At 39.9% G+C, this 12,638-nt stretch overlaps 1 protein-coding gene across 1 annotated transcript in view; it reads right to left on the bottom strand.

Annotated features, from left to right (window-relative positions):
- Positions 1-12,638, bottom strand: part of LOC308430871 (uncharacterized protein) — a gene marked incomplete at both ends in the record, with an annotated part of 216,021 nt that overhangs the window by 90,744 nt on the left and 112,639 nt on the right. Inside the window, 11 exon segments of the mRNA XM_080930149.1 lie at positions 27-199; positions 2,717-2,784; positions 3,400-3,518; positions 4,345-4,380; positions 4,509-4,681; positions 6,265-6,332; positions 7,957-8,081; positions 10,298-10,333; positions 10,445-10,617; positions 11,219-11,286; positions 11,474-11,598. Coding sequence (XP_080786275.1) covers positions 27-199; positions 2,717-2,784; positions 3,400-3,518; positions 4,345-4,380; positions 4,509-4,681; positions 6,265-6,332; positions 7,957-8,081; positions 10,298-10,333; positions 10,445-10,617; positions 11,219-11,286; positions 11,474-11,598 — 1,164 coding nt within the window.

A 12,638-nucleotide genomic window follows, 5' to 3' on the forward strand; every position in this document is an offset into this window, starting at 1 on the left:
TAAATGACTAATACTTATCTCCACACCATTAACATAGAGACTGTCCTGATCAAGAGTATAGGGGCCAAGTTGAGTAACATCATGGGTCAGTTTGCTCAGCTCCAAGTAGAGTTGCTCTGTGGCCAGCCCATAACTCATGTGGTCAGGGTAATAGGTGCAAACTGTGTCTATTCCAGTGGCATTTCCATCCTCCCTGGAACTGGGAAAGAGAGTATAATCAATAATCACAAATGCTCTTCAGAATTATTAGAGTGATTCAGGAGGTTAGTACTCTGTTACACCAAAATCCCCTCCACCATGCTCAGGAATGGAATCTAGAGGACCCTGACTACCTCAGTTCTTAGAAAAGAAGTTAATCATATAGGCTGTAAAGAAACTAGAAGATGTTTCAACTCTGAAATACTGATAAACAGAACTAGGGAGAGAGCTCAATTGATAAATTCTTATAAGTAGCTGAGTTTGTTCTCTGGAACCTGTTTTTTAAATTAATTGATTAATTAATTTTTTTAATCTAGTAAGGGTGGCATGCACTCATGATCCCAGCACCAAAGAAGTGTAAACAGGAAGATTCTAGATCTCATTGTTCAGGTAGCCTTGTTCAGGTGTACTTAATAAGTTCCAGGTTTATAAGAGTTACTATCTTAAAAAGAACTTTTTAATTAAAAAGTAGGTACAAGCTCTTGATGAAGATAGTAAGATTGTCCTTTGGTACATGAATGCACAAATCCATGTATGTGTTTGTGTACACATGAGCTCATTTACTGAAAGCAGAACATGCATGCACATAAAATAAATTTAAAAAATTAGTTGAAAATTCTGCCCTTCAAAAACATTTCTCCCTGTATAACTCAAACTGAGAAGAACTGGAGAGTAGAACAAATATAATCAAAATTTAAGACTAAAAATGCATCCTCATAACATGGAGACAGGAGAGCTAGCTCATAATTAAAAATAGGGTGTCTTGGTGGCAGTTAATACTGGGAAGAGGTGGTGCTAGAAAGATTTATTGGTTTCTGAACTCTACTGCCCCAAAGCCTCTTCGAATGTTTTCATTTAAAACGCATTCACTGGAGGCTGGAGAGATGGCTCAGCAGTTAGGAGTGTGTCCGGATCGAGCAGAGGATCTGGGTTCAGTTCCAAACACCCGGATCATGTTGCTCACAACTGCCAATAACTCCAGCTCCGGGGAGATACAATGCTGCCTCTGTGACTACACACAAACACACATACACATGGTGTTAAAAATCCTTAGAAATAAATAGTTACATAATATTTTACATAGTTGATAGTTCAGCGTGATTCAAAAACAAAATACATAGGGGAGGAAGCCACAGCTCCGTTTACGGAGCCCTTAGGTAGCATCCCAAAGCACAGACCCAATGTGGTAACTCAGGCCTGCAATCCTAAGAGTTCAGGACACGGAGGGTCATGAGTTCAAGGTCATCTTCAGCTACATAGTTTGAAGCTGGCCTGGAATACAGGAGACTGTGGCTCAAAAATAAAAAGTAAACTCAACTGAACTAAAAAAAAAAAAAAAAACAAAAAAAAAAATAGGGTGTCTTGGTATAAAATGAAGCAAGTGGTTATATGCATTTGCTATTGTTGTTTTAATATTTCATTTTATTTATTATAATTTTAAATTTAACTAAATTATTGACAATTTGTGTGTGTTTGTGTGTGTGTGTGTGTGTGTGTATGTGTGTGTGTGTACACTCACGCAAATACATTTCTGGGTACCACAAAGACTAGAGGTAGGTGTCAGATTCTCTGGAAATATCATAGGTAGTTGTGAACTTCCTGACATTGGTGCTGGTAACCAAACTTGGGGACTTTAGAAGGATGCTTTTAACTAAATAACCAATGTTTAATATTTTATTATAAATAAATATAGTATTAAATATTATTATAAAATTATCTAATGAACTATTTTAAAGGTTCTCCTCTACCATTCACTCCTACACTTTTATGCCGCAGTCATCCCTTGAATTATTTTTTGTAGTTTCTTTTTCTCCTTCATGTCTCAGGATCTTTTGTCCATCTATGCCTATCTTTCCTTAATAATAATAATTACTATTATTGTTATCCTATCTTGGTCTCCTTTCTAGATTTTATCCACACTTATATTTATTTTTACCTGGATTCATGTATGCCTTATAGAATAGGGTCCATATATATAAAAGTATTGCTTTTCTGAGTTTGGGTCACATTGTTTGACATTTTTTTAAAAAAAAATATTTACAAGTAATTTTCATAATTTTATTTTTCTTTATATTTGAATAAAATCTCTATCTATCTATCTATTATCTATCCCATTTCATCTGTTTTTGGACATATTGATAGATGAGTTTCATTTTTTTCCCATAATAAATAATCAATAAACATAGACATTCAAGTGAGATGTGACTATTTTTAGAGAAATCTTAGAAGTAGGATTAAGAGTCTGAGATAATGTCTCTTCTTGTGAAAGAAAGAAAAGAACAGAATCGGAATATATACCTGAAGTTGGTGTCTTATTCTACCGGTGTGTTTGGTAGGGACTTTGGACAGTTATAAGGAAAACTAGTAGTATCAAGGGTTGTATTTTCATGGCACCCATGACTCCTGAATAGCCATCTGTGCTCAAGACATTGGGGCCGTTTGGGGAGGAAAGAAGTAGCTCACATTGTTGGGCATGAAACCACAGGAACCAACTGGGGTTGATATTTTAAGGACTCACCTGAGCAAAGTCAGTCTGCAACCAGCGTACAAAGGCCCTATACTAGTATTCTTGAACAAGGTCTCAAGCTGTAGAAAAGAGAAGAGAAGTTGAGGCAATGCCACGGGGGGGGGGGGTCAGCTTTTGTCCTTTGGTGAGTTATTCTTCTGTTGGTGATACACAATGATAGTGAGAATAAGTAGAACTCACTTGGGATGAGCCAATTGGGTAGGTTGTGCTGTAGTTTAGAGGGTATGGGTGGGAGTGGTGGAGCTGGAGTGACTGTGGCTATGGAGACAGGAGGATGGGCCTGGACTATGCTAGCATGGTGAAAGAACTGGGGAGGTGCCTCAGCAGGAGTTCTAGAGATGGGGAGTAGGGGTCAGAAAATAAAGTTTGGCCAGAATGAGGTAGTCAGAGCTGAAGATGGATATGTGAACTAATAGAGGAGCTAAGGCTGAGGTTAGATTGGATAGAGAGTGACAGACTATTCAAGGATGTTTGGGTCTCTACCTCGGTGGATTAGATGTAGAAGGGGATTGAAGAGAGATACATGGGACCTGACAAGAGATAGTTTCGGAGAGAAGTGTGTGGGGATAAAGGTTTGTTGAGTGGCTGTAGAAGGGTGCTGGAGAAATGGGGATAGTAGGGATTCAAGGATGAAGTGGAGTAAACAAGGCTAGAGTAAAATAAATGGGACTTGCCAGGCCTTGCAGGATCTTCTCTATGATGTTAAACTTCCTGGATCCAGCAGGCTGCATGTTCTCTGTGTACAGAAGGTTGGTGATGGTGAAGTTGAAGGTAAATAACTCCAAGGATGAATCTATAGTGGTGGTTGGGGGGTGGGAGAGAAGAAGATTAGCTTTTTGTCATGCCTGGTAATCAACACAGGGCAGGTAGAACCTGAGGCCACAGTCCTGAGTCTGTCATCATCTCACTAGAGAGTACAGTATTAAGTATCCTTGGTTCACTAATTGAAAGAAGCAGTACTGAATCATCCTGCATTTCATGGCCTGGAAGATAAAATATGGGATATAGCTCAGTGGGCAAATCATTTCTGAAAGCCTGAGAATCTGAGTTTAATACCCAAGTGTACATAAAAAATTTGGATGTGGTGGTATATGCTGGTATTCCTGGCACTGGAGAGGTGAAGATATTTGGATGCCTGTAGTTTGCTAGTTAGCTAGCCTAGATGAATATGTGAACTTTGATTTAATGAGAGACCCTATCTCAAAAAATATGGTGAAGAATAATAAAGACACACCAGGTCAACCAATGGCCTGTACAAGCATGTTAATGTATGCAATTGAACCTGTATGGACACATGGCACATGTATGCAACTTAACAACCCTCCCACACACATATACAAGAAAAAAATGCAAAGTCTCAGAGTTTAAAAGGGGATGTCTTCAGACTATCACTTATGTTTCTATTAAATTGTTTACCAATTTTTCACCTATTCCCCCAACCATAATTGAGTATAATTTCTGTGTTACAAAGTAAATATGGCAGGGTGCACCTAGTTATAATGAGTTGTGATTTCAGGGACTTCCTAGCCTGAGCACTTGACTCCTCCCTTTTATTTTAAAACTGGTCAGGGACTCATTCTTCTTCCAAACTGTAATGTGATGAATTTTTTAATACTTACTGTTGGGGCTGGTTACTGCAGTCTGGTGTGTGTGACCTACAGTGAGAAACCAAATGGCAGAATATAAGAAAGGGGGTATTGATACATATGAAGGAAAACAAGAATATTTTTAAGTGAGACAATACATGCTTTGGTACAGAAAAGTTCATATGACCAAAACTTACCATTGACATAGAGACTATTCTGCTCCAGGGTATAGGGTCCTAGTTGAGTAATGTTGTGGGTGAACTGTTCTAGTTCCAAGTATAATTGCTCTCTGTCCAGACCAGTGCCTGTGGAGCTTGGGTGGTAAGGGCAGACCATGTCTACTCTGGTGGCCTCACTGTCCTCCTTTGGCCTGTGAAGGTCAGATAGAGGAGAACGCAATAAATATACTGACAAGTGGTTTACTAGTTTGATTTTTACTTGCCATTTACTTGTGGTTTCCTAAATTATATTTATTTTGTATTGATCTTTACAACACTAACAAATAGAAGTAGAGAAAGACACAAGATCTAAATAGAAAATGTTTTTCTTCTAGCTCCATCATTTGGTAACTCTCAGTGATAGAAAAGTTTTTGAACTTCTTTGAATCTTGGTATTTCCATTTGCCCAATAGTGATGAACCAATCTAGTAAATCTCTTTTAAAATATGCATCAACCAATAGGTTCTCCTCTGGAGAGTCCTGACTAGTACAACACTGTTAAATATCCCACTGTACATAAAATAGCCACCCATAATAATGCCAATACGGCAGTCTCTCTGTTCTGTACCCTAGTGTCTGGTACATATTAAGTTCTTGTTGTGTGTGAACCATCAGGCATGGTTCCATGTGCCACAGACTATATTTAAAGGCTGTAGAGCATCTCTTATAAAGAATCAAGAATGTCCCTTATTTCATTTGTAATTTCCAGTTGTTTTGCCATTATTCTAAGAAGTACTACGCTAGAATGTGAGGGCCATTTACCTGTGACATATATTATTCCACTAATCATCGAGGTTGATTTAGGTAATCTGATTGGTTTAGCAGGTTTCTCCTTCCTCCCTTATCACCCAAATGCATTTCTCCTAAAGCTTTATGCTTAGTTAAAGTATATAGCTTTATAGAATAGGGGGAGGGGGCAGTCTTTAATTAAGAACATAGAAGTAGTTGTGAATCCTTGGAAAGATTATTCAAACAAGTTTTCAAGAAATACTGTGCTATATTAAATATTAAATATCCCCTAGATATCCATACTGCAGAGGCATGATGCCCTAGGGTGGTGCTATTGGGATTTGGAGATGGATGGAGAAGAGGGGCTAAGGGGGAGGTCTTTATATTTTTTAGGGGCATGTTCCCAAGGAAACTGTAGCACTCTACCCTGTTCTTCTCTTTTGTTTTACATCTGGATGTGGTCAATTTAGCTCTGTTGCCCCTCCACAAACCAAAAGCAAGGATCCACCTAATTGTAAACAGAGATGTCTCTGAATATGTCATCAAAATGAAACTTTTCTCGTAGGTTTGTGATGTAGCCTGGTTGGTAGAGTGCTGACCTACTGTTTATGAGACTCAGGGCACCATCACTCTAACAGCACACACACTGGGCCTGGTAGCACATACCTGTACTCCCAGTATTTAACAGGTAGAGGCAAGAGAATCAGAAGTTTATGCTCAGAGACATAATAAATATTTGCAAACCTGGATGTGTCAAACAAAAACACCTTTTCATTGTAAGTTTATTATTTCGGGGCTTCTCATTTTGTTTTCCTTGTTTCTGTAATAAAAACTACTAATAAATACACCTTGGAAAATTGAAGTTCACATAAAAGAGAGACTATAGAATCAGGCCTAACTCAGGGGCTGCAAAAACAGTTGGGAACAAAAGGAAGACCTAGACATAAAGAATTAGAAGTAGAAATTCTACCATGCCTTCTTAGGTGGTCTCCTCTATTGGTCTCACCTGAGTGAGGTCAGTCTGCAACCAGAATACAGCACACCAAAACTGGTATTTTGGAACATGGGTTTGAGCTGTGAAAGAGAGAGGGTTCAGTTAATAGTGTGAGTAGGGAAAAGTTGGAGGAGCAAGAGAGGAAGAAGTGTTATCCTAGAAACAGTATGTGTGGTAAGGAAAGGTGTGTGTGAGACTGGATGGGTGAAAGAGTCAGTAGAGACACAGACTGATTGGAATTTGCAGGAAGGAAATCCATGAGTGTGAAAATAAGAATGTGATGCAAACCAGTGATAGGTAATGAAGTCAAGTGGGCAGGATTGCAAGTGGAAACTAGAGAGGGCTTGAGTAAGTTCAGTGGCCTTCAATGTGTATGGCAACGGAGGGATGAATGGAGATCAGAGAAAGGGAACAGGCACCAGTGGGTATAGGAAGAAAAAGTAGAAACAATTGGGATGATTGGACCCAATACTGATGTAATATGACAGATCTGAGTAGATATCAGAATGAAGTATAAGAATGAGACGAAGGGAGTATTAGATTGGAGGAGAGCTTTAGTGAATGGGTTGGTAATCAGGACAATGATATGGATGGAGTCAGTAAGTGGAACTTACATCTGTGAGTAGGACAAGGGCAGTTGGGTAGGTAACCAATGAGAAAGGCAACATATGTAGGCATGGATAGAATGGGTAGTCAGGACATAAGCTGTTGAAGCAAGAGAGAGGTAATCAAGGCTGGAAAATGTATGTGAAGCAAACTATAGCAAGAGAGATATGGTAGGTATCAGTAACCATGGAGATGGGAATCTTAGTGGGCTTTTGTAAAAGGGTGGGGAAAAGGAAGGTAAGCAAGTTTTGAATTCATGAGCAAGCAATACGTGGAAATGATAAGAAGAGGATAGATGGACTGGGGATAGGTGGGTGGGGCCAGAATATGTGCGAGCATCCAGAGTTTGGGCAAGAGGGGGTTATGGGTAGGACCTTAGTGAATAGATGGGGCAAGTAAAACTTGATATGATAGGATTATGAGGATGGGACAACAATAGATAGGATAAGGGAGGTAAGTAGTTCACCAGAGGAAAATACAAGAGAAGTAGATAGGACTGGAAGAGGTGGGCAGGGCCTCATGGAAGGTCACGAGAGAGACATGAGTAGATACAAATGGCCGACCAACACAGGGAAGTGGCAGATAGGGCTTTAGTAAATTGGTTGTGAATGTAGATAGTAGGTGGGGTAATGTTTGGATAGGGCAAGAAGAGGTTTGAAAGTCTGGAAAAGGTAGGTAGAGGCTCAATGAATATATGAATATAATCTAAGTGAGAATTAGTTTGGGTAGTGACAGAAGAACACAGGTATGGATGGATTAGGTGGGTCAACTGTCAGTGGCTAGAACAAGAGGCAGGTAGGCTATGCTAAATAGAAAACATATCAGTGAATGGGGCAGGAAGGCAGATTATAGTGAGGGAATGGGTCATCAGTGAGTCAGGTAAGGGAAGGGATATATGAACAGTGTAGGTAAGTCATAAGTAGGTAAGGCGATAGGTAGGCAGGGTACTATTATGTATGGCATATAGGATGTGGGTGTTTGATGGCAGATAAAACAAGGAAGAGAAGTGGAAATCAAGTGCTGGGTATGGCTGAAGTGAGCAAACAGGTCCAAAGGTGACAGACTGCATGAGGCAAGGGAGTTGGGCAGAAGTCTCACCAGGAGCTTCAGGATTTTCTCCACTTTATTGAATTTGGCAGATCCTGGGATCCACATGTCATTCACGTAGGGTAGGTTAGTGATGGTGAAGTTAAGAGTGCACAACAGCAGAGCAGAGCTTGAGGCTGCAATTAGGTCAGGAGGAAAGTTAAGTCCTTATTTAGGGTTTAGGACATTTTATATTCATATCACTGGAACTCATGCATTGACATGTAGGTCAACAGTTTGAGATGTCTCTCCCAGAATTAAACAAGAAAATCAAAGTCCTTATTTTGAATGATATAAATAACAGTACTTTAACACTGTGGCAATTAAAATATAGCAGGAATACTCTGCTTTTAGCCTTGGTAAGATACTACATTTTACAGCAGACAGTTCTTGCAGAGAGATCCATAACTAGTCAAAGTGTTGAGAATAACTTCTTAGTGCTTAGATGTACACAGAGCATCTGTTTCATCCCCCCCCAAAGCTTAGGAACTTCACAAGTGACTAGGAGGAAAAAAGATAAAAAGGAGATGGGCTAACCAACCAGATGCCCCAGAGCTCACAGGGACTAAACCAGCAACTCAAGAGTACACGTGGAGCCACCCATGGCTCCAGCTGCATATGCAGCAGAGAATGACCTCATCGGGCATCAGTGCAAGGAGAGGCCCTTGGTTCTGTGAAGGCTTGATACCCCAGTGTAGGGAAATGCCAGGGTGGTGAGGCAGGAGTGAGTGGGTGTGTGTGTGGGAGAGCAACCTCATAGAGGCAGGGGGAGGTGGATGGGATCTGGGGTTCTGGAGGGGAACCTGGAAAGGGGAAAATGTTTGAAATGTAAATAAAGAAAAGATTCAATAAAAGAAGGAAGATGGGAAGGAGTTCTATAGAAAGCTGTCTTTAACACACCACATGGTTGATACACTTACATTCATAGCAGCTGTTACCTATACAAGGTTCCAACATGGCTGGAGGAGGGGCTCATCTAGCCTATCCCTTGCTAAGGAGCTATCAACAAGTAACAAGTTCTGGGGGTGGTGGTAAAAATATGCTTTGCAGTTATGCAGCCACTGATAAATTGTGTATGCCTCTATCATGGATTTAGACGTTGTTTTCTTTATTTGTTGATTCCCTTCATGTCACAGCATGGCAGCTGTAGATAGTGTTATATATGCTCATTAGACCATGTCCATCAGAGGAGGAGTCTTCAGATGTCTAGGGCAAAGGGATAGTTTTTCTAAGTACAATCAATTGTCAGCTCAGAGTAAAGGCTTGAGTCAGAGAGTTCTGAAAAGAAGCAAAGGCATTTAAAGCCATGGAGTTTATCTACTTGAGCATATGCATGCGGGTGTGTGGTGTGCATATATGTATCTGCGTTTGCATGTGCATGGGGCATAGGTGTATGCAGGTACATGTGCATGTGTGTGAGACCCATGGTTGATGTCAGCTGTCTTCTCCATTCATAGTCCATCTTATATATTGAATCTCTTGCAGGGAACACAGCTTTCTCTTTCTGCTAGTCTGTTTTTCTAGCTTCTTTCTGAGAGTTCTTATATTCACCTCTTGCACAGGGAGGCAACTGTGCTCACCCAAATTTTACATGGGTTTTGGAAACCCCAACTCTGCCCCCAAGAGGTGGTTCAATAAATAATGTACTTGTTACTTAAACTCTATTCCCAACCTGATATCTGAGAAAGATGGTTTCCTAGAAATATGACTTGGTAATTTGGTCAAATGGGTCAAATTAAAAATCAGATAAATTCATGAGTTGATGTTTTATACATTGCTTCCTGTACCAATATGTTCTAGACTGCTGGTTAATAGTCTTCCAAGGCTTTGATAAATATTTAAAAGTCCATAGACACCTCCATTAAGAAGCAGGCACCAGAGAATAGCTTGGCTTTGGAGGCTTGATGCTAGGATTGGAAATAGTATTCTGAGAATTCTCAGAACTTTCAAGATACTCTATAACTATCAAGGGTCAACTGTGGAATCCTCTGGAACGTACTTCTTTACCCCTTCTGCCTCCTGTAACTTCAGGAGGCACTGGAAGTATTTTTATAGAAAATTTTACCTGTGGTATTGGAGATGGGATTTGGTGTATTGGAGGAAACAATGTTAACCATAGAAGCTGTGGGGAGAAAATACATTCATTAGGAATAGAGACATCATCTATGTAGAGACACCTTGAAGGGTGTTATAATCTGGGTTCTGCTAGGTTTTAAATTGATATTTATTTCAGACTGCAAGTTTGGTGAAGAAGAAAGAAATTAAAACAGTGGGCTTTTGCTATGTTTTATTTCAAAGTACTAGGTATAAGTGATAAATGAAGTAGGAAACTAAGGAAACTTGGACTACTCACCTCTTGGCGTAGTAGCCAGAAACTGGTTTGTGTAACCTACAGAGATAATAGGAGAATCAAGCTATAGTAGAACTGAGAAAGAGGAAACCTTGGAATGGAAGGTTTGGGCTGTTCGACGTAGCAAAGCACAGAATGGTTGATGCTCACCGTTGACAAAGAGACTGTTCTGGTCTAAGGTATAGGGGCCCAGCTGGGTGACACCCTGGGTCAGACTGCTCAGCTCCCCATATATCTGTTCACTTTCCAGCTTGTGGCCAGCAGGGTCTAAGTGGTAGGTACAAGTGGCATCCACCCCTGTGGCAGGTCTATTTTTCTCTGGCCTGGAAAGGTTAAATAAGAAGAATGGTGATAAATAGATTCCCTGAGGAGGGATTCCAAGACATCTGGAACAGGATATGATGGATTCATAGAAACAGAATTATCTGATAGAGACTTACACAGTCAGTTGTACAATTTCTTATTAACCTCCAGTAATGTCTGATCCTGGGCAGACAGTGAGTCAAGAATTTTTATCAATTACAAGAATCACATAAGCAAGGGTAGATTATGGGAGAAGAAGAGGTCATAAATGAGATACATGAAGAATAAAAATCAGAACACCAATGATCAAAATTCTTGAGCATAAAAGACACATTTGTTTTAAGAGAAATTATCTGGGTCAATATTAGGGTCTATAAGAAATGTTCTTTTATCACAAAGTAAGGAGAGGAAAGATGAAATCTAGATAATTAGAAGAAAGTTGCAATCATGTTGATTGATTGTTGCATAAGTGGTAGAATTAGGAAACATTGTGGTATCAGATATGGTATTTCCTGAATTCTCCTGTGCATAAGACATGCAGAAGTGCAGGGTGGAATTTGAACACAATCTTTGATGTGAGAGAATTTTACGTAACTCTAGCCTATTATTCTAAGGACTCACCTGAGTAAGATCAGCTTGCAGCCAGAATAAAATCTACCAACACTGGTTTTGTTGAACAAGAGCCTGAGCTGTAAAAATGGAGGAGAGGCATGAGGAAGAGAAATGATGGATAGAGAAGACAGAAGTGAGGTGTACAAAACAGGCAAGGGTGAGTTAGACTTGCATATGTATAATCAGAATGAGCTGGGCCGTGGTTTCTTCAAGGGCATGGCATGGCCAGGAGGTGGGGATGGATGCAATGAGCAGGACTCTCACCAGGCTTTGTAGGGTTCTCTCAGTGATATTGAACTTCCTGGATCCAGGGTGACCCATATCCGTCTCAAACTCCAGGTTAGTAATGGTGAAGTTGATAGTGAAAGGTACCAGGACAGGGCTGGTTGCTACAGAGGGGATAGCAAACAGACAGGAACTCACGCCTTTCTTTCTCTCTGGACTTCAGCGTGGCGCAACAACTATGTACATACTCAAGCACTGGGGAGATTTTTCTTGTAAGAAACAAGGTGCTTTAGGGGGTTGGAAGGGAAGAGATCTTCAACTTGATTATCAAGGATAAGTAGACTGCTTGTATAGAGGTAACTTCACCAGAAACCAGAATGGAAGTATATCTTTCCCTCCAGGTGTCTATCTGTAGTCACTCTTGGCTTTTGAGTTTTTATAATAAGAATCTTTTTTTTTCTCTTTTTAGTACTATATTGGGTACATTCATGCAAGCGTATGATGTGCTTGGACCATACCCTTCCCTCACACAACTCATAGCTTTCCACTTTTCTGCTCTCACCTCCCACCTCTCCCATTCTATCTGTTCCTTAAGACAGTAACACTTTAACGCTTTTGTTATTCATTCATAAAATGATATATAAACTGATAAGGAACCTAAAGCCCTCAAACGAGAGGAAACGTGATATTTGTTTTTCTGAGTCTAACAATTCACAATGCATAGCCAGTTGCATCAGTTTTTCTACAATTGAGACAATTTATTCTTGATTGCTGCCATGTTCTTTTGTGCATATGGAACACATTTCCTTCATCAATTTGTTTGTAGACATTGTTGTTGGTCCCAAAACTTACCTGTCAGAAAAAGTGTTGCACTAAACACTGATGTGTAAAAGTCTCTGAGCTAGGATGATCCAGGGTTTTGTGGGTACACACAATAATAGTACAATAGGGTCATATATCAGCTTACATACAAACAGCCAGGAAAATGTAGATAGAAACTCCACTAAGATTCTGTTTCACTTTTCTCAGAACGGTCGTCATCAAGAGCACAAACAGTGGTGTAAAGATGTGGAACTCTCATACACTGAGTAGTAAGTTACGTTATTCCCACCATAGTGGAAACTAGGATGGAAGCTTCTAAAAATAATCTACAACCTTTCTTTGAGGTGCACATATTTATTATTAATTTAAGAATTAAGACATT

Source organism: Micromys minutus (genome assembly GCF_963924665.1).
Source record: "Micromys minutus genome assembly, chromosome: 16".
Taxonomy (NCBI): domain Eukaryota; kingdom Metazoa; phylum Chordata; class Mammalia; order Rodentia; family Muridae; genus Micromys; species Micromys minutus.